Source organism: Apostichopus japonicus, chromosome 3 (genome assembly GCF_037975245.1).
Source record: "Apostichopus japonicus isolate 1M-3 chromosome 3, ASM3797524v1, whole genome shotgun sequence".
NCBI lineage: Eukaryota > Metazoa > Echinodermata > Holothuroidea > Aspidochirotida > Stichopodidae > Apostichopus > Apostichopus japonicus.
The window spans coordinates 15,345,993-15,371,332 of NC_092563.1; the positions used below are offsets into that span (position 1 = coordinate 15,345,993).

At 37.4% G+C, this 25,340-nt stretch overlaps 2 protein-coding genes and 1 long non-coding RNA gene across 5 annotated transcripts; 1 reads left to right on the forward strand and 2 right to left on the reverse strand.

Moving 5' to 3' along the window:
* Window positions 1–115: 115 nt before the first annotated feature.
* LOC139964600 (WW domain-containing oxidoreductase-like) lies at window positions 116–24,511 on the reverse strand. Of its 2 annotated transcripts, XM_071966326.1 has the most exons (9): window positions 24,170–24,511; window positions 23,822–23,889; window positions 8,489–8,553; window positions 7,773–7,830; window positions 7,185–7,363; window positions 6,156–6,351; window positions 5,225–5,410; window positions 3,396–3,654; window positions 116–2,544 (listed from the first exon to the last, which is right to left on the reverse strand). In XM_071966326.1, the coding sequence occupies exons 1-9, from the start codon at window positions 24,281–24,283 to the stop codon at window positions 2,356–2,358; spliced, it is 1,314 nt and encodes a 437-aa protein (XP_071822427.1). In that variant the 5' UTR covers window positions 24,284–24,511; the 3' UTR covers window positions 116–2,355. The 2 variants fall into 2 exon arrangements, with proteins under 2 accessions (XP_071822427.1, XP_071822434.1); XM_071966333.1 differs by lacking the exons at window positions 23,822–23,889; window positions 24,170–24,511 and adding an exon at window positions 9,227–9,394.
* On the forward strand, window positions 10,259–18,834 carry LOC139964624 (uncharacterized). 2 transcript variants are annotated; one of them, XM_071966391.1, is made up of 5 exons: window positions 10,259–13,793; window positions 14,097–14,164; window positions 14,918–15,136; window positions 15,790–16,033; window positions 16,521–18,834. In XM_071966391.1, exons 2-5 carry the CDS (start codon window positions 14,103–14,105, stop codon window positions 16,554–16,556), a joined length of 561 nt encoding a protein of 186 aa, XP_071822492.1. In that variant the 5' UTR covers window positions 10,259–13,793; window positions 14,097–14,102; the 3' UTR covers window positions 16,557–18,834. The 2 variants fall into 2 exon arrangements, with proteins under 2 accessions (XP_071822492.1, XP_071822483.1); XM_071966382.1 differs by lacking the exon at window positions 10,259–13,793 and having other exon boundaries at window positions 13,810–14,164.
* LOC139964636 (uncharacterized) lies at window positions 18,445–23,743 on the reverse strand. The gene is made up of 3 exons (XR_011792045.1): window positions 23,170–23,743; window positions 18,850–19,008; window positions 18,445–18,522 (listed from the first exon to the last, which is right to left on the reverse strand). It is a non-coding gene; the product is annotated as an uncharacterized lncRNA (long non-coding RNA).
* Window positions 24,512–25,340: the final 829 nt, after the last annotated feature.

A 25,340-nucleotide genomic window follows, 5' to 3' on the forward strand; every position in this document is an offset into this window, starting at 1 on the left:
AAATAATCAATTTGGTACCATCAAAGTTATGACTGTGCCATAATGTTTGGTTCTCCATACTTTTGGCAATTTCATAACATCTTCATGCAAAAAAAAAAGAGCTCTTAAACGATAATGACAGTTGACTGTATTTATTGGCATAATTTTGAATCAATCTCGAATTGTAGATTATGTTATTACAACATTAATGTATCACATAGAAGACTGATGTAATTGTTGCATTATCAAATTACATAACTGGCAGTTTTGTGCATACTCAATTACCGAATACCTATCCTGAAATAATGGTACTCTTTGTTTTCTATCTATGAGGGGCCAAAAGGTACACAATCGACAGTCTCACACACCAAACTCTACGAAGATAAATTACTGCATTAAATTTTGAACGTTATTCATTTCTTTCTTTTCTCTATTTTACGTTTCTTTGCTTTCCCTTTCATTGTCTCATACAACTTATTATACATATTTTTACATTGATATATACTGGAATGAAAAAACAATGAGATGAAATAGTAGTATGCACTGTACAGTAGGCATCTATACACAACTGTAGAGTCAGATTTAAATATCAAAGACAAATCTTGGTATTAAAAGACTTAGTCTTTTAACAGTCAGACTAACAGTGCTGCAACATATTAATATCATCAATATTAGCCGAGTTAGCTTATAATAATTGTATAATGAAGAGCTTTTAATTTTTGTCCTCCGGGATAAGACCTTTTCGAGCTGATATGAATCTGTCGAAGAGCAGACAATTGTGCCCCTTTGACACGACAGAATGCCTGTAAAATCATCCGTTACCGGCTGAGGGAACTGGCATGCCCCTCTTATCAAGTTGATGTAGGTACCCTCAGAATAATTATAATATCATATCATAAATAACTATCAATGAAATGATACCTCCAAAATTCTAGCAATACTTGCACCAGAAAAAAAGCTATAAAGTTACAGAGGGAAACTTAAAGATCTAGACCTATGGGTTTATGAAAGAGCAGGTATAATCCTGTTTCTCAGTCATTTTCTGGGCATGTCTTCTCTCACTTTGGAAAAGGTCCCTTGGTGTCCTTTTAAAACAATGAAAAATTGCGGCCAGTGTTCTCTCATTTCAATAAAAATCCAAAGCATTTTGTAACTTGCCCAAACCAAGAAAACCCTTTCTTTTGTCCCTCTCGAACCTGAAACTGAGGTCCTGTTGTAGAGCTATGAAAACTGTTGATATTCAGGTTGAAGGGATTTATCATTCACACATGACGACTTTGTTGAGGAATTTACAAAAAGGAACATAAAACGCAGAGTATTTTAGCGTTCAGAGTAGAATAGCTGCTAGGTAACGCACCAATAATACCTGGAATCAGGATTTGGCTTAGCTTCAGCACTCTCACTAAGGAATAAAATGTTACTATGACTGTATTAAAAAACACACAGTCTTTAATACAATGAAAAAACATTGTGCAAACAAATGAAAAATTACCCAAAAAACAGAAGGTTCTGTTGAGACACAAAAGTACCAAATTATATTCATTTATTGTGGAACCAACTAAAACAAAAACCAAAAAAATTAATCTAACTTTTCTCGGACACACACACATGTTTGTATTACATTCAGACCGAGGACCCCATTGTATTTTCCATTGTTCAAATCCACGTACCCTAACCTTAACAATACCCCATACAATAGAATTCTTCCGAGGACGTGGTGATTCTTTAGAAATCACAACCGAGGATCTGAAATTCTTTTGTTGAAGTCCTCGGTCAGAATACAAAACAAACGCACACACTTACACACACACCCACACACATAAAACTGAAAGACATCAATGTTGATTTGTACAATCAATGTTTAAAAATATACAAAAAATTGCAATGTCAATTAGGTAAGTGGAATGGAACCGACAAAACCTACTTAATTTTAGTTGAACTGAAGTATCTGTCTTCGTAAAACACCCGTTTGTGCTTGACAAACTGTTCCATAGAAGGAAACATAAAGACTAGTACCACGCTAGTAATTGTCTTTGTGAAACATTCCAGTTTTGGCTTGAAATATCGTCGTTAAACCCTCCGTGGAATGAAACGTACCATTTCTATGCTAGCATCTGTCTTTGTGGAATGTTCCATCGAGTGCTCGACAAACTATCGAATATCCTCCACGAAACGCACCATTTCTACGCGAACAATCGTCTTTTTGCAACCTTCCATATTGAGCTTGAAAAAATCATCCACAAGCTCCCATCTAGTTAGGCATTAGACTATGATCCATGCAGTCAAAATCCTCAAGAAAAGGAGGTGTTTCCTTTGATGTCCTTCCCAGAAAGCACCATGATTGAAAACGTTGGACATCCCACTTTTCTAATTGTATCATAAACAGTACCTACTCAACCGTTGTTGGATCATGGAGTTGCATTTCTCCCTCAGGGCTTCACCCAGGCCCTCATCTGAAGCTTCCTCCGATGGTAAACAGGGACAGCAACTGTTGAAGTACAATCCCCCGATGCCTTCTAACTCCCTCGCTGTGGCACAGTAAACTGTCGTGGCAGCACCCTGTTGCTGTAAGGGAAGGACAAGAGCATTTTCACTTCTTGAAATCATGACTGCAAAAACCTTCACCTAGTCTACTTCCACTGGTGATCGAATGCAAAAATTCTGTTTTTTCAATTACTCAGTGCATCTGATTGAAAAGAGCATATAAAAGTGATTCTGAATTCCAACCAGTGAAAAAGGAATTTTCTGGTGGCTGAACTTGGTTGCTTATTAACAAACTTGCAGAAAGGTTTTTTGCATCTTTAGATGTAAAACACATCCTCATAGCATTTTGAATTTGCAAAGATACGAATTTGTCAAGATTTGTGATATTTTTATAAATGCATCTGGCAACAGCTGAATGGATGATGTCATCAGGGCACTCCAGCTGAATGTCTTTGATTTTCTTTATGATATTTCAATGACTTATCCAGGGAGGGAAAGAATATTTCCATGGAAAAACATTGACAGGTAAGCAAAACATTGCAAATTAATCACTGGTTTCTACAATATATCAACAAGACGATCATAATACCCCAAGTAAATTTTTGAGGTGCATTTGCCCAGATGACATCACAGACCCCCCACTGTGATCCAACTTCCTGAAGTAGCTGAAGGGTTAGGCAGACAAAACAGGTTTTACATTCAATCAACCATACCTCATGTTAGGGATATGATATCGAGATAGGATTATCAACTAGTGTTGTGGAATATATTTCTAATCAGAATTACTTTACATTGTATGCCAACAGAATATTCCTTGGACAGTTCTTATATTCTATATCAAGGCTGCTTAAAAAAGAATCTACTTGAAACTTGTATTTGTACAAATGTCACCTGTCTATTACAAGATATTTTCATGTATAATAAATGCTTACCAATGATTTTGAGAATGGTCTCGCTAACAGCCATAGCAGTCTCCACATCCACCAGTTATTTTTAATTCCTGTGTATATCATATTGCCAGGATGTAGGGCAGCACACGTGACACCTTTGGACCTCATTCGGTTATCAAACTCATAGCTCATCATTATATTGCACAGTTTTGATTGCCCATAGGCCAAAATTGGCCAATAGTCTGTCTGGTCCACCGATAAATTATCCAGGTCCAATTTATTGGATCCTAAATTTACAAACCTAAAACAAATAGATGAACATAGTCGTTGTGATTGTTTATTGGTGAGACTTAAAATAATGCAAAATAAGCTCTCAAATGAAAATATAAATCTTTTACAACAACGGAAATATCGTTCCTTGAATATAAAGTACATTTAGTACATTTAGTGATTATGAATTTTGAAAAAATAATATTCAAATTATATAACCTGTTTATGCAACTGATCAGAACATTTTTGTTTTTCATTCAGGGTAGCTACAGTATTGTTTCCGTGACTACTGCAAAATATTTCATTCTCATCAAAGATTTGTGCAATTAGCTGCAATTAGCCGAATCAATTGAAGAAAATAACAATTTCAGGAAAGAGATTTATTTTTATGCAAACCAGGTTACGACAAAACACTTCTGCTATAAAGCGCTATGAGTCAAAATGAAGCATAGATATTGCTCGTTGAAAAAAAAGTAAACTTTCTTTCAGTTACTATTAAAGAGAAGCGAACCCAAGCATCTTTCGCTAATATCAGAGATCTTGTATAAACATCTCCCCCAAATATTTAAACCAAATGTTCATGTGGAGGATATCTGTGCACAAATGTCATTTGGTAGGAAGCCTAGCCATGTTGTCAATGTGTCATACTTTTGTTTACCCTTCTGCATGTGCCTTCTTCACTAAACACAACAAGATGGCATCTTCACAAGATGGGCATCACTCCAAGGAACGCCAAAAGTGCATAAATAAAGGTTAAAAATAATGCAACTGGCAGTTGAAAACTTTTACTTTCTCTCCGTTTTTCTCATATTTTCGTGATCAATGTATAGCAATGTTCACACAGAGACTAATGGCAGTGTAATGTTATGTTATAATCTGCCTTATTTGGGATTCTGGATTTGCCAAAATCATCTCTATCACAGAGAGGAAATATTATAAAAATATACAGAAATGCTTCAAACCTTTCAGCATAGGTGCAATGATAACATCGTATGCAGACATGCTCAAGTCATTAAAGAATTTTGTGCTACAAAATATCAAAACTATTGTATCTCCAAAACGTAGTAAGGTTTCTTGTTAGCTACTTGAGGAAGCTATTCATTACAATTAATTCAATCACTCAGCCCAATCACCATGGGGAGGTTTGCTTCTCTTTCGGTAAAATAACTGTTGCCACTTTACGGCAACAAAGCAGTGACATATTTTGTGCTACTGATGTGATATTTCACACTCTGCAAACAAACAATTCCTCTTTAAAGCAACCTTTTGAATTTGGTCCTCAAATTTTTTCTTGCGTTGCGACCAGTCATTGCTCAAATCATTTGACAATTGATCAAAGTCGACCTGAGACAAGTGAGGATTTAATGATTCCATTCAAAAGTGAGAAGCACACAGAAAGAGCAAATCAGGAAAAAACTTTCCAATTTTTTTGTGGCCATTTTTGTCACTATTTGAAATAAAACTTTGATATAGTCATTCAACAATGAACTGCATTTGTCATGAGATTTTAGCATTCATCACTGCTATACCAAGCAGAAAAGCTGCTTTTAGTTATAGTTTAATTTTAGTAATCCCTTGGCTGCAGAAGATGTTTATAATACCTGTGAGATTCAGAGGAGACGACCACTACCCTAGCAGGGGCTGACTGGATCAAGGTATCTTCTAAGAGCTGCATCAGGTAAAAATGACCGAGATGGTTGACCTGGAATGTCGTCTCAAACCCATCCTCGGTCAGTTGCCAAGGATGACCAAAGACAGCTGCATTACATATTAACATGTCCACTGGCCTGAAAGAGGGACAACAATTTACAGATTTTGGATGCTCAGAAAGCTGAAGAAAAGTATGTGTTGAATGGTTGGTCAGGTGTGTATAGGTTTACATACAGAATGTTCAGCATGCTGCAACATGGAGGGGATAAAATTATATTCAAGTCGCTATGCAAGACATACTGACAGATAATAATAATAATGATGTGGATTTATAACACACACAAACTCCACCAGCAGGTGCTCAAGGCACAATACAATATCTTAAATAAAAACACTTAATTATACAAAATCAAAACTTTACGACTTAATCCTTCAAACAAAAATACGACAGCAAATAACATGAGGTAAACAACAACACAGGCAATGCAATAAATGAACTGGCAGATTATGGAAATGCTTGTGACATTAAATAAGTCTTCAGAGCTTTTTTTGAACTGATTTACTGAAGCACAAGATTTCACCTGTATGGAAATGAGTTTCAGACACGTGGGGCTGCGACAGAAAAAGCCTGATACCCCCATGTCCATTTGGATCTCGGTTCACAGAGAAGAGACATATTGCATAACAAAGTAAGGAGTGGGTGGAAATTGCTTGAGAACAACACAGAAACTGTAAACATGCTCACAAACTTTGGTCCTATAATTACACTTCAAAAGTTCAAACAAAACCAGACATGAAGGATACAAAGTTAGCCCTTGGCGTAGGATCAAGTCAAATCGTGAAATGGATGAAATAAATGGAAGAGAAAAATAAATGTATTACCACTGCCTGAGTTTGTAGTTTTCTGCAAACTGTTTGATACTTCTGAGAGAAGCCAGGTCAAGGTACATAACATCTACCTTGGCAGGTCCAAGTTCGTCTCGAATCTTTCCGGCGGCTGCGTTGGCCTTCCTCAAATTCCTGCAGGCTAGGACGACGTGTACTCCGTGGAGAGCGAGCGAGCGAGCAGTTTCAAAGCCTACAGAGGAAAGCAGCACAAAAATTCATGGTTGACCCTGATGTATGATAGTAACATATATATATTTAATTACACATCAATCAATTAAATTTTCTTACAATAAAATATGCACATTGTTAAGAGATACATTTGAGATCATACATGTAATGTTACAGGTTAAACTATTGCAGAAAAAAAAGAAATCATCACTTGCAACCCAACTCTGGTTTTCACTACACAGCACCTTAACTGCCTGAATGGAACTGAGGGCAGGAGGAGGCTGATAGAAAGTTCAGTGCAACCAAGGAGCTGTAAAATAGCAGCTCCCAAGAGAAACCATTAAAATAATTGGTAATACACTAGTCCCACCAGTAGATACCACCACACAATGTCTCAGGTTTCCTGCATAGTGTTGTATTTTTGAAAATACAACTCAAATACATTGTTATATTACTTAACCTGCCACAAATGGGCCAAAAATGGTCAAATTTGGAGAAATGACATTGATTTGATCCTTATGCTTGCCATTCAGAAAATAAATCTTTTTTTTTTTGGTTGCTTCCTTTTTTTAGTCACCAGAGAGTGTTTGCTGTAAAGATCTTGTTCAAATCTAGTTGGTAACTTGACACTGGCCTGATTCCACAGTATGTTCAACTATCCTAATTTATCATCATTTACACCTTGGTTAAAAATTTATTTACTATTTAATTATAATTACTGGAAATAGTAGTAAACAGGTATTTAACAGTAATAGAAAGATTCAAAGGGTTAGTTAGGCCTCCACCACTCATCCCACCTCACCCCTCCCATTTCTCCATGTCCCCCCCCCAAATAAATCAAATGTTTCAACAAACCTATTCCTGAATTTGCTCCAGTAATGATTGCATACTTCCCGCTGAGATCTCTCCCTTGTAACACTCCTAGAGCCGTGCTATAGGCATCAAACCGCTGGTTAAATTCCTGGGGATTGTTGGACTCTTCAACAGCAAACGCCAGTCGCGGATCAGTGTAAGTTGTTCGTTTCTGTAAGTGACTGTTAAGTGAATTGAAAACTGATGTCTTAGTTAATATATTCTGCATTTGTCAGTATATAAAGAAGTATTTTAAAAAGTGCAGTCAACAGTAATAGCTATGTGTAACAGTGTAAGTAGATAATACAAAAATAAGAAAGAAAAAAAGATATTAATAATCAATAAACGGTCACATGATGCTGCTCTCTGTAGCTAGAACAAATTACGGCATTATGGAGTCCATACCTACGTTGAAAAGTAATAGAGTTTCTATGTTGTGACATTATCTCAACAAACTAAAATGCACTATGCGTTCATACACTCTACATTTGCAAGACAGGAGACAATTGCACGACCACTTTAAGGGAAACAATAACATATGTTAGTGAGCAGTACACAATACCTCAGATTAAATCATTTTACAACACTTACTCAATGTAAAACAGTAGGCCCTTTTCATCGACTCCACTGGTCCACCCAAAAGGAAGTTCTGGCAGAAACAAAATAGTAAGAGCTTGAGCTTACCACAGGTACAGTACAATCAAATATAAAAAACTTTATGGGAACTTAAGTTAATATCCAAAGTTTTTCAATTTTCTTCGGCTTCTTTTAATTGCAAACAATAAAAACCTCATACAATTCTTACCAAAGGTGGCCGTACGCTACAAAAGACAGCATACCATACAGTATCAGTCCAGTACTTTGTCACTTTCGTTTCAATTAGCAATGGATAGGAATCCTAATTATCCAGATTTTGTTTCAACTGTGGGACAACCTTCAGTCGTGATGCATTCCATATTTATTCAGATCTTATTCTAATGATGAATGTTTGTGTTTTATTCAGATCTTATTCTAATGATGAATGTTTGTGTAACACCCACAGTTATGAAATTCACCATCCATGAGGGTTATATTTCAATTCTCCAAACTACTTCAGAGACGTTGTTGGAGTTTTAAATTAAATCTATTATGAAATTTAAATCTACGAAGAACTTTAAATGAATGAATGTTTATCCTGGAGGGTGACTATCAGTGCTACTGTAAATTACTGTACATGTAAAATTAAAACTGAATGTGACCACTTATGTCTTTTGGGCATATTTTGAACATGACATAAGCTTACTATAAATAAAGAAATGTAACCCTACCACCAGCAATTCTCTTTCTCTTGCCAGTTGCAGGATGAGCCCATTGTGTTGTTTCTGACTGGTGACTGTTTAAATAAAAAAAGAGGAAACATGTTTCATTTTACTTGATACTCTGTTACTCTTGGTTAAGACATTGTGAAGATTTATCATTAACTCTTGGCATGAAAGCCCATTTTGTGACAATATTAATTTGTTGTTCATTAGCTAACGTTAAGTTTTCTGCTGAAGTGCAGTCAATGGCTATCCTTTGGAAAGGATACTAGCAAACGTGGTCACAGACAATCAGCAAGGTTTCCCAAGCTTGCAAAAGCATTCATATTTCCATAAGGCCTTTACAGAATAGAATGGCATGCCTTACTAGTTGGCTGTACCCTTCATTTGTTTTAGAATGAAATTTGGGGTAGGCTACTCACTACTACTAGGCTTAGTTACTACACTATAATTTGTTTATCTTGTGAGATGTGAAATACACAAAATTTGTACTAGGGTTCACTGCCTAATGTTATTGATACGACATAGGGAGCTGTTAGCTAGGCCTAAGGTTGAACCTGCTAACTACTGAAAACTAGTTAGGCAAATGGCAATACACTTCGCGGAACTACTGTAGTATGACTATTATGTTAGATACACCATTATCATACAATTTGTTTCAATTACACAGCGTGCAATACTCTATACAACAAGAAAGCTTTGTTGAGTGTTTCACTCAGAAATTAAGCGTTGAGAAGAGTACGATACTTTGCATAGAATACACGTCCATCGGTTGTACTGCGCTCCTCCCAGCCAGCAGGCAGTTCCTCTTCACTGTCTGAATCGAAAAGTTCCATTTCCAACACTGTAACTACTACGGAAGTTTACTTATGACAGCATAATAGAACTACCATTGAACTTTATGGATATCACGATCAGTAGACTACACAAAGATTATGTATCGTCTTTGACAGTACTTTATGTATGGTGCGCCGAAAGTGCCATAAGTTATGATATCGACATATCAAAATTTAAATTGTATGTATGTACTTAAGATCCTCATGCAAGCAGGAACTCGCGAAGAAGCCTCATTGGCTTATCAAAGCCGCAGGCTGACCGAAATCAGTCTCTTACATTCATATTTAATGTCCATGATTATGAATTGTCAATTGTCAACAACTCTGTAGTGTAACTGGACGACAAACATTAAACTTGGAGTGACTCGAACTGGGGAACTTATGATTGGAAGGGACCATCGTTAACCACTGAGCTAACACCCCTGGATATTGAATTGGATATTAAATTGAATAAAAAATGCAGTATTTTAATTAACATATTTCACAGCATGACCAAATTTGACAAATCTGCATCAACAGATGGATAGGTTTGCTGTTTTACTGGAACCACTCCAACTTCCCCCCACCTACACCCTCAGCTGACACCTTCTTTGGAACATACCTAACACCTTTACCAACTTTCTCATCAGTTCCTTTCAGTAATTTGGAGATATCTGTCGGACACACACGCACATAGATATACATATATACAACATAAACTGGACAGGTCGGGTGCAACTAAAATTCAAACTGTGAAGGAGAAAATTAGCATCCGTGGAAAACTCACTTTTGAAATTGTATCATGTTTTTCACGACCCTGTTTACTCCATATTTTTCATCTTTAGATTTCGTTATAAGTGTAAAAAGGCATTATTCAATGCCTATTCAGTAGTTTTGTTTCATTAACCAGGCGCGAAGCCAAGGGGGGGGGGGCGAAGGGGCGACCGCCCCCCCCCCCCTTGAGCATATTTTTTTTTTTTTTTTTATGATATCGCTAGTAATTTCAAGCTTAGATGCAACTTACAAGGCCTGGGAAATGCCATTTCCAGCGATCTGGTAGGCATTTCCAGAGTAGCTAAATGTTTGCGGATGTTTAATATTATATCGTTTCCTCCCTTAAATGCCTATATATGGTTCTACACCTCGGATGTCTATGCCCACATAATTCAACGGTTTTCAGATATGCATGATACTTTATGAGCATCATGAAAAATCAGGCTTAATAAGCTGCTACCAGACCCAATGAGCTTTGTAACTGTATAATGTACATTCACGATGTTCAATGTGTAAAGCCATGTCGAGACAAACTAGTGTTTTGAGACAGCGAAAAGTATTACAAAGCCACGACGAAGACCTCTGAAGCTGTAGCAATGTCAATACCAAATGTGGAAAATGTAGACGTGAAAATTAACAGAAACAACGATTTCAACTTTTCTTCATCTTGGCTTTATTGCACTTACGTTCATGATGTAGACCATGGCACGTTGAATTCGGCTGAGTCCAATTTTGAGACCGATTTGGCATCGATTTAACACTGACTTTTCACTGGGTGTGTCCCCCCCCCCCCCAATCCATACACTATCTAATCCAAACAGCCCTCATATGTACCCATGTGTACGAGTGATGCTTTGATTTTTACCAATCGGAATGCTAGAAAAATAAATGTGACACTCGGACGTCCAATGGGAGCACAAGAGACCGACATATGTCAATTTAAGTCGACATATGTCGATTTCATGACTTATGGCACATTAGAGCGCACCATGCATATATTTTCATGGATGCAAGATCACGTGGAATTCGGATCCAATTTTAAGACCGTTATTGTGATGATGGTGATAATGACGACAGATTTCCCTCTCCTCCTCACCCCCGCCCCCTCCTCGCCTCCATCAGACGTCAGACACACTTCTTTTTGCCTGCTTTACACCATATTTGCTTGGTACTACAGTAACCAACTTTGTCTCTAGATCAGCAATAGGGATTTGAGCACTGAACTTTGAGAATATGTAAAAGCCCCTGCCCATTCCCTTCCCCTCCTTTTCTGCCATAACTTTCCAACAAAACCATCATCTTGTTTTTATAAACATCTTTGCAACGTAACTAACGCATGTCCCAAATTTTGTCCAATTCCGTTCACTAATTTGGGGATATCCGTCGACCAAACAAACAAACCCCAACGTCCTTTACAGAAAACAATACATAGTCTTTCAATACGTATAATATTATGGACATATTTTACATCCGTACAGACATCGTTTTTTCTTCTCTTATTTCATTTCCATGACATTGTTTCTTCCTGTTTCATCTAAGGTTTGCAATACTAATGTATTTATGTGATCATTTAATGGCTATTCACTTGTGTTCCATTTATAAATTAATCGTATTTAGGAAAAATCAAGAACTCTTTTCCCCGTACATTTTCACGTTAGGCTCTCTCGTTCACAATGAATGGACGAAGATAACATTAGGTTCAAATATTGTCAAACATTACCCAACAAGTCGTTCTTAAAAGTATACACACACGAACAAGTTTCTACGGTGTCTTATATATGCCATAATAGTAATGGTAGTCCACCTTGTCATTTGTTATCCTTGTTTATGTATTATTAACTATACGTTTTACGTTCTCCTTTAATGTTTCTTGTTAGTCTTTCGTGCTGTGCTTGTTCTTTGGTTTTGGTTTTGTTTAATTATTGGTGTCTTTTACGAGGAACATGCAACTGCAGATTGCGAACTCAAAACATCCATTGGCATTTATGTAATCAAAATGTCAGATGTATCATGTCTATTTTTCTTTAATAAATTTCTAATTTAAACTATAAGATTAACTCATTGTATAGTTGTTTCGTCTTCCTTGGCATCCATTAGGTTGTTAGGAACGTGAAAACAATAAAATCATGTATTACTTTTACAGCACTAATTAAGAAAGAAATTTCATAAAACTGAAGCTTTCCATTCTGGTCGGAAAGAGATATAAATTTAAATATTTCCATCGTTCCCGTAACCTTGTACTTGTATAGGGTTATACATCAAGTATTAACACACTATATATTCATATAGAGAAGAATCGAATTTGAAGGAAATATTATTATGCTTTTTATTACTCACCAAAAAAGAAGCCCCGCTTTGTCATTTTGAAGGATTTACATGTATCTACATGTTAGGCCTGCATACCGCAGAGTTTAACTACTTTTTTACAGTCTTAGTTCTGAATAATAATAATAATACGAACATAATGTTAACGCACACTTCATTGGCTGCCAACAGGCGGTCAGTTTCTTTACTGTAATTTAGTGTATATGAGCATTATGCGTTGTGGTGCAAATTAATGTAACATTGAAGCACTAACAACTCAGCAAACATATTATAGGGCCGAAGGCGTTAGATGCATTGGAATCCCTTTGTGCACATATATAATACCATAGATATTGCACATAGCGCCGAAGGCACTAAATTCTGATTTCTTTACTTCTTAACACTACAGAGAAAGAAAGTGAGGCCAGTTCATGCGCGCACCTGTAATCGCGTGTATTCACAACATAACACTTTCCGAATTTATGATAAGTCCTTCCCTGAAGGCTTATCTTGTTATATAAACACTGAATATTAATCCAAATACATATCTTAATCGTACCTGACTTCTTGTTTGATCCTGCTATGGTTCCATATATGTACTGCTGTATTCAAAAAAAAAAATGTCGCCATCTTGAAATACGTGAAAGGAAAAGCCAAGTCAACCGAATACCCACGAAGTTACGTGCAAGCTGCCTTCGTCATATACGAACGCACCGCGCGAGAATTCACTTCGTAAGAAATGTACGTGTGTTGACGCGCTGTGTGCGCTACTGGCTTCACGTTTTTGTATGTGAGAAGAATACAGAAGTCACCAATCCAGCGCCTTCGCTGGAAAATAAATGTCTGGAAAATAACAGCGTACCCTGTCATTTTTTTGCGAGCGCTTCGCGCAAAGGCATTGGCACCCCTGAATAGAATCACTGAGATATATGTTACAGCGCGTTCGGCGCCTTACAAATTCTGTACAATCACTATAATTTAATATTATCAACTTAAAAGTGCCTGTTTATGTATTCTCGATCGAAAAGGACTCTCACACACTTGAAATGCGCTGAATATTTACATACATGTTCTTATCTCACTGCCACATTATGTGACAGAACGTTTGCTTACAATTCTGTTTACAAGTAAAAATATTTACGGTCCTCGTCGGATATCAAATCATGTTTTATTTTGTAAAATTGTTAGATTGGACATTTCTCGGTGCGCCAATACACCAGTATTACGTAATAATTAAATGCAGGCAACTCCACACTGCATGGAGTAACCCACTGTTACACCACAATGGAAGCTAACCATGCATGGACCATGTTTACACCTAGTGATGTCAACATTACCTTAAATTGCGAACAAAGCGATTTGTTTATCGAGAAACTACTCTCATCTTTTGCGAGATTCCTTCATCTTCTTGGGTAAATTTGGTTAGTTGAGCTCACTCTTTCTTCGCAATTTTCATTTCTTATTTGAATGCATTCAATTACCTTTCTTAATATCGTTATGGTAGATTTAAAATTAAAACGGGGAAAATTGACCTCCATTAATGTTGCTGTATATATCTTATATAATACATGGCAATAACAATCTAAGCGTTATTATCATCATAGTCTATGTTGTTAACCTATTTTCAGCTTTCTTCTATTAAAACTAGAATCAACCTGTACGTGTTTGTATTAACACCAGAACATAACCATATTACTCAGGTACCGTCTGTTTGTCGTTTTCAGTTTATCATGGGAAGAAAACTTTTCAGAAGAAGACAAGTGAAGAACAAGCAGAACCGCCAACGAGTAAGGTACCTGATAACTCTGTATATTATATTTAGTGATTATTGTCACAAAATCGATCGTGGATAATGAAGTAACCATGCATGACAACTCTTGAGAGGGGCAGAGGAGGAGGAAGAAGGATTCGCATAGTCTACCTAGAATGATGGAAAGCTCTCATTATCTACATGATAGGACTATAAATACGTCGAGTTAAATGCCAGGGGCATCAGTGACACATATACCCCGACAAACCGAGAAAATTAGGAGTTTCAACCAGTGGCTTGGATTTAATATAACAACCTTAAACTGAAAGTATGTACTATACACAAATCGATTTAAAATCATGGAAATTATAGCACCAATTTGCATCTAAGCCCTCTTACCCCAAAACAAGAAAAAAAAACCTACCGGTCCGCCAAATCAAAATTTTGGCTAAGGGCCTGCTCTCTGTGCTACATCGTATGAACTGTGTGATGCATACAAGGAAATTACAATCTTCAAGTTATATTTTTGTTGAGAAATTGTTATTTTGACCTATGTAAGACTATAATAATTATTATATCATACGCTTTCTATAAAAGTGGGCATACATGTTTATGATCTATAGGAAATATATTTGAGTAAATCTTGGTCAAATTGGACTTTGAAAAAGTTAATTCGCACTATTAACTAATAACTGAAAACTGACTGCGAACCACTGAAAGAACTTGTGTAACCATTTCGTTTTCAACGTGGAAAAATTTGCTGCAATTCTTTTTAAACTTACTGCATGTTCACAGACGTTCAACTTTGCACAAGATCTTCTGGTGGTTCGCTTGTTTGAGGTCTTCAGAGCAAGATGTTACCTCCACTGATGTATCCCAGAATGCATCTACCACTGACTCATACACGTCATCTGGAGGTTCATGCTCTGTCAGTGATAGTGAAATTATCCACGCCGATCATCCAAGTGACGTCACTATCTCCATTGACGATCCCTGCACGGGATCCCAGCTAAGGTAAGCTATCATGTACTTGACATCTCTCTAATAAATCGCCGCATGTATTATAACTGATAAACACATTTTCTCAAACATTGCCGATCCCCTCTTTTCTTCCCAACCTGCCAAACCATCCTTCGTCAGTCCCATGTATTCCTCCTACAACTAGAAAATGACGTAATTGTTATTATTATTATTGTTTTGTTTGTTCTTTTTTTCCGTTTTAAAACAAGTATAAGGCTGTCATTAACTTCCTCAGAATGGTAACCACTTTTGATCAAACATAGGGAAACATTATTGGAACAATGTACTGAGAGGAAATAATGTTTGCCAATTTTATGTATCACTCCCTGTAAATACATCTGTACTTGCAATGATGAACACAAAAAGAGAGATCCTCAGGGGGGGGGGGGCAGCATGATGAGGGAAGGGCGTGAGTACAGTAGGGGAAGCGGCAATGTTCAAGTCTTTATGAAAGTTTGGCCTGGTCGGTTACTTGAAGTAATTTGATTTTACAGTTACATTTCTTTGTCATTTGACCGCTTCGACCCAGTTATTGGTGAATTCCGCAATGACGTAATGTTGCGGCATGTATTGTACGGTATAATATACTACGTCTGTCACAAATATGTTACAAAGAGCTACACTGATAATTGCTTTTTACTCCTCAGCTCACAAGACACTACATCCAGTGATGAGCTTCGCGTCTCCTCTGTCTGTGAGAGGATGGGACTTTCTAATGTTCCCTACATCCCTCCAGGAGATCTGGAAGAGGTTGAGGATGAGTGGGGTATGCCCATCTTTCTAGGAGGAGGTGGTAATGGAGCTGTACAACTGATGAGAATCAAATCAACTCAAGTACTTTGTGCAGTCAAGACTCAGTACAAACATCTTAATGAAAAAACTGCTGGACAGGTAAATAACATAATGACATTAACTGAATTTTAAGCAGCTATTATTGATTGAGATAATCTTTCTCGGCTATTACACCTGAACAATAGGTGTCACAAATTTTGTCCACTTTTCGACCGATACTTACATGAAAAAGCTTCTAGGTGGCAAAATCAATTATTTGGTTATAAATCTAGTTTGGAGTTTGATATTGTTTGATCAATTTCATGTACAGTAAAAGTCGGTAAGTTTGGTCGAATTACTGTCTAACTATACACACATACACAAAAAGCTCCTTCAACGCATTTGGCGATAAATAGCATAACATCTATGAACACAATATTATACCATTCAGAGAGTTATCGAAATAACCTGTATACTGCTACAAATTATCACAATTATTCACAGAAAGGGGAGAGCATGGCCTTCCACGAGTTCATGACTTTACGGTAGAACTTGCTTTTACACCATTAAGTTACTTTTTTTCTTCTTCTTCTACTTCTCTTTTCAGAACTTTGCACGTGATGACGTGAAGTTAGAGTTTTGACAGCATTACAAGGCTTGGAGTGCATTCCAACATTTCTCGGCGCCACTTTGCCCCAAGATGATGGACCTTTACCGCTATCGTGCAAGAGTTCGTCACAAACGGTCAATCGTACACTGCAACGTTACTCTATGATGTCACTGAAAAGCGTCTTATCACCAAAGATAATTCTTTACAGGTGGCGATGGATATCTGTCTGGCTCAGAGGGACATGCACGCCAGATATTGGATGCATTGCGACATCAAATCGGACAACATTCTGTTGCTGAGAACCTCTGGGATGACGTTGACAGCATTGGATCATGGGAACCAACTCAGGATATATTTCCATCGGAGTCAAATTCAAAATCAAGTTGATTGATTCCTGTTTGACATTAAACACGAATGATTTAGAAAAATATTTAAAATTTACCGATGAAAGACAGGCCGAGGTGATGAATGAGATCCGAATTTTCTGCATTAAAAAAAGTTGAGAAATCTGCAATTTTAAGCACGATCTGAATTGGGGTTTCAACCTCTTCATTCTCTCTGCACAACTCTGAAAAGACAACTCATCACCATCTTTTACTGGTGTCTCCTTCATTCCTTCTCCATACCCTCCTAGTGTCGCTTATGTTGTTGAATGAGGCCTTCAGCGCATTTTCTAACCCACTATCTTTTTCTTGTCTCTCTTTGTTCCTTCTGTTGGTTTTTTTCATTTAACGGGTGTTTCATCACCATCACATGTGCTTGTTGATGGTTTTGAGTCGACGGTTGGCTCTTCTGGCGATGGTGACGGGGCAGGCGACACTGCTTCACTTGTACTGTGAAAAGAGCCGTAAAAAATCAAAGCAATAGTTCCTTCTCAATTCAATATTCCAGACTTTGTTTCCAATCTCAATGTTCCTTGAAAAAAATTCTTGGACTGACAACTCTCCTCAATATTTACCCTTTTTTCAGATTTTTGGCCACTGGGGAATCTTTTCGTTCCATCGCATTTGACTATCGTGTAGGATACACCACACTTGGTAGTATTGTTGGTGAAGTTTGTAAGATGATATGGAATCGGTTGTCAACCGTTTTCATACCAGTTCCAAACACCAGTAGCAAATGGAAATTGATTGCAGCTAATTTTTGACGAAGTGGCAATTCCCACATGGCTTGGGGGCAGTAGATGCAAACATATTGTTATGAAGGTGCCACCTAATTCCGGATGACTTTATTTCAATTTTAAGAACACATTCTCTACAGTCCTCATGGCATTAGTTGAGGCGAACTTACAATTCATTGGCATTGATATTGCTGATGGTGGTGTCTTTGCCAATTCAAACTTGGGAAAAGCTATTGCAGCCAATAGTTTATACAGCTACCAGATGATTCAACCCTACCAGAAGCGGAACACTTTGGAAAAGTCCCATATGTGTTTGTCGGTGATGAGGAGTTTCCACCGCAAAATCATATCTTCCGTCCATACCCTGGGAGGGGTTGTCCGCACGATCAGCAAATTTTTTATATGAGATTTTCAACAGTACGAAGGATTGTTGAGAACTGTTTCGGTATACTGGCTGCTCGGTGGAGAGTTTTCCACACAAAAATTGCAGTTCGAGCAGAATGGGTGAACGACATTGTCAAGGCAACATGTGTTCTTCACAATCTTCATAAAAAGAGATACAACCCCAGCCCAAATTACTGAACTGAACCAAGGATGTGAAAGAATGGCAGTAGAAGGCCTAAGAAACATTCCTCGGATTGGAAACAGAGCTGGGGTAGAGGCCATCCAATGCAGGGAATTTATTTAAGGAGTATTTCAACAAAGAAGCTCCAGTTAAATGGCAAGAATCCCATGTGACTCGAGGTATTTTCATGGCATGAAGTGTCAAACTGAAAACATGCCCCAACAGAATATGCTTACCTTCCAATTGAAGTCGAACCACCATACACTTCACCATCAAGAGATATCTCACCCCCAGATGGAATGTTGCTCTCAGTACTGTAGTAGAAAGAGATAAAGATGTTGCATTTGTGTTGTATAACATATTGCTTCATTTGTACAAGTACTTTTCAATAACAGGTGGTGGTTGTTCTGGTTAACACAAACTGAACCCTGTAAAAATCTGATCATATCCCCCATTGAATTAAACTGCAGTAATTACCGACATTTTAAAGCCAAATTTATTTTTCCTTCAGCAAGCAAGCACAACATGTAATTTTGTCAGCATGTCAAATAGATCATTGCCAATTAATACATAGCCAGGATACGGACTTTTGATGAGGATTGTTTAATTATCTCAGAATTTGACTGTTTTTAAATTATTACTTATTTTCTTCAATAAACTGGTCAAGAAAAGACATCATCTCGAAATATTTCCATTTCTGTGCCTTTTCGGGAGCCTGTCCACTTTTCTTTGTTCTACTTCTCTGCGTTTCTTCATGTAAGTGTCCCGTTGGTTTCGCCACCCTTTCTTCCACTCCGATGCTGAAATGATGAAGGAAATATCCTAAATAAGCTCATTGGAAGTTGCATCAAAGTTTCTCCACTCTCCAGTGTATCATTATGCTTATTGATAAAGAAAATGATTAAACAAGGACTGTAATTTTCCACATTTGCTTTTTCAATCCCTAAAATATGTAACTTATACACTACACAAATATCTGATGACTATGAAGCAACTGTACTTGGACAATGACCAGTCCTTACTACATATGCCCTTACTTTATATACAGCATGTCCCTATTTTCGTGTGTCGCCTAAGTTCATGCACCCCAATGTTTGTCTTGTTTGCACCAAGGGAGGAAGGCATATACCATAGGGCAGTTCCGTAAACTAGTAAACCTTTTCACCAAAACTTTAAAAACGTTGAATCATTACATATAGGGTATCAGATTAAAGCTAAAACTCTGAAGTTTCATAATATTTAGCTAATTTTCACAGAACACATTGTTTTCAGGCAGATTAAGGTGTGTATTAGTCAACCAAAAAAATCTCAAATTTGCTTCACAAAAATTACCCAAAAACAAAATGCCTATTTTTGCCTGTGTATCTTCAGAGGAATAAATATTCTTGGATTTGCTGAAGTGATATAATATATAGATTCAGTTGACAAACAGATAAAGTTGCAGGGATTTTCAGTTTTCTGAGAATAACTTTTTGTACAAATGTAAATTGTCATGTGTACGTCCGTCACAGAAAAATCACATTTTTAAAATTTCATACAGAAGGAGGTACCCAGATTTCAAGACATCTACAATTCAATGCACATTTTGAACACTCAATAACTACATAATGTGCCTTTAATCCCTAGGATTTTATTTTTTCAGAAAATGCTGTGACAGACGTACGTATTTTCGTACGTCCGTCACGTACGTCCGTCACGTGTACGACCGTCACATTATTTTTGTTTAGATAAACAATGTATTTTAACATGTTTATCACTACAGTACCTCTGAATTTAATAATCAAACCCATTTAGTCATTAACACAGATATTAGGTAGTTTTGTGGATGCTTCATTAGCATAAATGTAGTGGTATGCAAACATTGCATACTTCAGTGTCAACTAGCATATATGTGTTATTGGAATTAGCACTTGGCAAAATATCAAAGAAATGGCATGGTATTGAACCACATGTTCAGTATGCTATTGTCTACATTGATATAACACTTTCATCTGAAAGCCTTGTTCACATTAGAAAACACACAGAGGGGATCTGACCGAATCATATCCCCTGCTCGAGATCAACATCCTAATGTAAATACTATCCTTCTCAGGGTCAGACCGCAACATGTTGGTCCCCTGTTCTGGGGGGTATCGGTTCCAGAGTGTGAAGACTCAGGGACCAAAGTGACCGGAGATCAAGGCAAACAAACTACATAACACCATGTCTGTTCCACTCACTATTAGGCAAACTAACCATGGACATATATATGGAACTATTAGCTACAAATTATTTGTTTGTGTACAACATTGTTTCTTGTATATAGTTCTGCCATTTATTCTTCCCTCTGACCATAAGGTTTCCTTTCAATATCCAACACACTGTATATTTTACACTGTGTTCAACTATTTTTAGTAAATAATAAATCAGTTTTAGAAGGAAGATTGTCTGAGAGTCATCAAAAACTGTTATTGCAATTGTTAGTATTTTGTTACCGCTGTAGTATGCATGTTATTGTTTTGATGTAATTTGTTCTACATTTGCTTTAGGTTCATTACCTTTTGTGTTGGGTTTCAGGTATCATTATGTGGAAGAAAAGTTAATTTTGAACCACATGTGCTCATAGTTTTATGTTGGTGGACAGAGTTACCAGATGGTTCTTCCTTAACTTCACAGTGTTTGTGTGTATTACCTTTATACATGTTTCATAGTTGCTATACTAACCAAGGGTGTGCCGCTGTATCTCTGTATCTTGACATGAGATATTTAAGAACTATTGCCAGTTAATGCTCTCATAGCTATTCAGCAGTACTGCTGAATAGCTATTTGTAGTATGCACACCCTGGTTATAACACTGACTTCACTTGTTATAACAGTGTTATAACACTGACTTCTTTCTCCCACTTTCACCTCAATATTGAATCAATATACACTGCATGCAGAAGTTAGTGACACTCATCTTTATTAGAAATTTGCCATACACTTTGTGCATTTGCACTTTTGTGAGAGTCACCATACAAATATTGTAACTTCCTCTTCATTGACTCAGAGTGGGAAATCAGAGCTGGAGCATGAGTTCAAGTGTGAACACTAAAATAGGAGATTTTGGAAACATATTTGCAGTTAAATTGTCAACACAGGACTAAGAACAGGGGATCCAATGTGAACACAGCCTAAGAACTCCTGAAGCAATACAACACAATGTATCACACATCTGAAGTTCTGAATTTCTTGTTTGCTGAAATGTGCTGTTATGTCATCCATACAGATGCTTGCAGCATGTATGTATTCTAATAAAAAAAAAAATTGTCAAGTAAATAAACAGGGTGTGAAGAAAAGTGAAAGAAAAATGGTTTGGTGCTCATACCATTAATAAAGACCCATCATTCTGACCCACTAAAGAACTTCAACTCCCTAGGGGTCTAACATCTGTATTGTTTGAAATGATGCACACAAAATTTTAAATGAGCTTACCATTGATGATTTGCATAAAACTTAAAGTGAAATATAAATTTCCAATAGAATAGAAATTTTGTGAGAGGGTACAGGTAAACCTTCTTTTCACTATTACTTTTACCTAAGTTGTTCCATTAGCCACAAGTAAATGAGCTGCATTATTGTGTACATCTGTCAACAATGGAAACTCTGGGTAAAGCTCTGTCACAAATTAAAATTTTAGGGATACCAAGTAGCACTTTTGTTTGTGACGGACGTACATTTACTATATAATTTCACACGTGTACGTCCGTCACAAAAAATTGTACGTCCGTCACAGAGGAATTTTTGAATATATTGCAGGGAAGTGGTATAGGTTTCAACTGCTTGTTTACTGATATGTGTAGTTAAGAGTCTTCTTCATAACATGTATAATAGTTTTTAATTGCATCCCATCCCAATTCACAGAAATTTTCAAAAGAAAATTACGATCTGAAAAAGTCACTTTCTCTGGGTACGTCCGTCACAGGGAGGTTTTTTGAGTATTTTTGTAGTTTATTTAGATGGACAAGGAATGAAACTCCATACAAGAATAGTACAAGGTAGATGTTCCATAAAACCCAAATGAAAAGTTATCTCCTATATATAGCCATTGAGATATGGATCAACAAACTGTCCGAAATGTGCGTCCGACTTTACGGAATTGCCCCATAACAATACATTTAACTCCTAATGTAACTATGTTTTAGAACTCCAAAATGTTTTTTTTTTTTTATGCCACTAAGCATGTGGGACCTGGGCCTAAGCTTTGTTCTAAGGTCGGCTAAACCAGCACAGAAAATAAAGATCATGCAATATAATTTTTAATTGTTGTGGGTTTTTGGAGAAAGCAAAGTACCATGCATGAAATTAGGCACCATAGGCGTTTTTAACAGTAATGTGAACTGCATTGATTAAATAATTAGCTCCTTCGGTCACAAGGAATCGTTATGTTGTACAAAATTTTGGAAAAAAGGACTCAAAACATAGGCCTAGGCCTATTTGGCGTTGTTGCAGTTATTGTTCAATTTTTTTCATTTCCATTATCACAGAAATTACTTAGGCCCTAATTCGATTTCTGAGTTCATCATTATTTTGGCCTATATTTAGTCCTCCCCATGCAACATAGACCAGGCCTAGGCCCCTACGTCTAACAAGCTAAAGGTGAGTTCATAGTCATATTTATAATCATCATAGTCAAAGTTTCTCAATCGGTGATGCTTGGCCTAGTACTTCTACACGTAAGCCTAGTCTAGTACCAGTACATACCATGTCTAACTGCCGATCTATAAAACCGTCCCTTCTTATAAAAATGGTCTTATGTTTGCCATCATACACAATTCAGTGTTAACGACAAAGCTTGGTCAATAATGATATTGAATAGGCCCTAAACCGAAGGTACGACTATGAGTGTGAGCAGCACGAAGTTGGCCTATGCTTCTAACGTTAGACCTAGCCTAGGCATCATTACCATGGATTACGTTAGGTTAGGCCTCAGACCTACTCACCGTGAATTTCTTCTCTGTTCATCACGTTGACAATGCTCTGCCAAACGTTATAACATAGCCGGGCATCCCTGTGCTCAGGAAGTCTAGCATCGTAGAGACACGGATGCTTCCTAATCAGTTCGATGAGCTGTTCATTCTCTAAGAAACTCAAATCGTGTTTTCCTCTCGGCATTTTTCTTTGTTTGGCAAGCCACAGTGGTCGTGGGGTCGAAATAGTATTGCGTGCTGGCATGATGACGTCATATCATCTGTTCATCGTATATGCGGCTAGCATCCGAATGGCCGTTCCAATCGCTACATGAAGCAATCAAAGTAATCGCATGAGTATCTGCATTCGAAAACGCATCCGTGCAGATGGAATCGCATCCGTTGAATGCAATGAGAGCGTTTTTGCCGCTTCCGTATCCGTGTTTATGGAATCCATAGTTCTGATGCGGAGACTTTCTCAACTGTGCGTGGAGAGACAGGCTGAGTACGTTGGTATTTGATAGTTAATTTAGATTCAGTGTAACATGGGCCTACGTACCACCGCTAAGTAGCTACAATATAGTCTCCCTCCTCTCCTGACTCTCTCAAGAGTTGTCATGGTTACTTCATTATCCACGATCGTGATAATACTCACTAATATATAATATACAGAGTTAATACGTACCTTCCTCTTTGGCGGTTCTGCTTGATCTTCACTTGTCTTCTTCTGTAAAGTTTTCTTCCCATGATGAACTGAAAACAATAAAACGACATACAGACATTACCTGAGCAATATGGTTATGTTCTGGTGTTAATACAAACAAGTGATTTATTCTAGTTTCAACAGACGAAAGCTGAAAATAGGTTAAGAACTTATGATGATGATAACGCTTAGATTGTTATTGCCTGCATTATATATTGGAGGTCAATTTTCCCGTTTCACTTTACATCTTCCATAACGATATGAAGTAAGGTAATTGAATGCAATCAAAGATGAAATGAAAATTGCGGAGAAAGAGTGAGCTCAACTTACCAATTTTACCAAAGAAGATGAAGAAATCTCGTAAAAAGATGAGAGTAGATTCTCGATAAACAAATCGCTTTGTTCGCAATGTAAAGTAATGTTGACATCACTAGATGTAAACATGGTCCATGGTTAGCTTCCATTATGGTGTAACAATGGGTCACTCCAGTGAAGGGTTAACTGCATTTAATTATTACGTAATACTGGTCCATTGGCGCACCGAGAAATGTCCAATCTAACAATTTTACAAAATAAAACCTGATTTGATATCCGACGAGGACCGTAACTTGATGTTTACATGTAAACAGAATTGTATGTCACATATGTGGCAATAAGATAAGAACTTGTATGTAAATATTCAGCTCATCCAATGTGTGTGAGAGTCCTTTTCGAACGAGAATACATAAACACGCACTTTTAAAGTGATATTACTAAACTATAGTGATTCCATGTAATTTGAATAGCGCGCGCCGAAGGCGCTATAACATACGGTACATATCTGAGTGATTCTATCAGGGGTCTAAACGTCTTAGCGAGAAGCGCACGCAAAAAATGACACCGTACGCTGTTATTTTCCAGCGGAGGCGCTGGATCGGTGACTGTTTTAAACTTCTCATACACAAGAACGTGAAGCCAGAAGCGTACGCCGCGCGTCAACACACGTACATTTCTTACAATGTGAATTATTTGCAGTGCGTTCGTATATCCTTTAATGACGAAGCCAACTTGCGCGTAAATGCGTGGGTAGGCTATCCGGTTGACTTGGTTATTTATTTCGTGAAACTGCTTTGCCGTATACAGAATTACATATAAGGAACCATAACAGGATCAATCTATTGCCTTCGGCGCTATGCACAATACGTTTCAGGTGCGTATCCAGGGGGGGGCGTTGGGGCGCGCGCCCCCCGGGTAAGGAAAAGAGGAGAAAAAAAAGAGAAGAAAAAAGGGAAAAGGAGGGGGAAAAAAGAAAAGGAGGAGAGAAAGGAAGGGAAAAGAAAAAGAAAAAAAGAGAGAAAAGGGAGAAAAGGAGGGAGTAGAAGATAGCCAAGACCTCGGGAAGAGAAAGAGGAACAGTCATAGTTAAAGCGCTGATCCCTATTATATACACAGGGTAGCCAGTGACAGATCAAGGATTACGGAGGGGTGTGCGCCTCACCCTACCCCTTACACCGACAACTCC

Excerpts from the sequence above, each read along its gene's own strand:
- LOC139964624 (XM_071966382.1), top strand. The coding sequence starts at position 13,980 with ATGTTGTTAACCTATTTTCAGCTTTCTTCTATTAAAACTAGAATCAAC. Across the intron at positions 15,137-15,789 it reads TGCACGGGATCCCAGCTAAG|CTCACAAGACACTACATCCA; the intron begins GTAAGCTATCAT and ends TTTACTCCTCAG. Across the intron at positions 16,034-16,520 it reads ATGAAAAAACTGCTGGACAG|AACTTTGCACGTGATGACGT; the intron begins GTAAATAACATA and ends TTCTCTTTTCAG.
- LOC139964600 (XM_071966326.1), bottom strand. The coding sequence starts at position 24,283 with ATGTTTACATCTAGTGATGTCAACATTACTTTACATTGCGAACAAAGC. Across the intron at positions 23,890-24,169 it reads CATCTTCTTTGGTAAAATTG|TTCATCATGGGAAGAAAACT; the intron begins GTAAGTTGAGCT and ends TATTGTTTTCAG. Across the intron at positions 6,352-7,184 it reads TGGAGCAAATTCAGGAATAG|GCTTTGAAACTGCTCGCTCG; the intron begins GTTTGTTGAAAC and ends TTTCCTCTGTAG.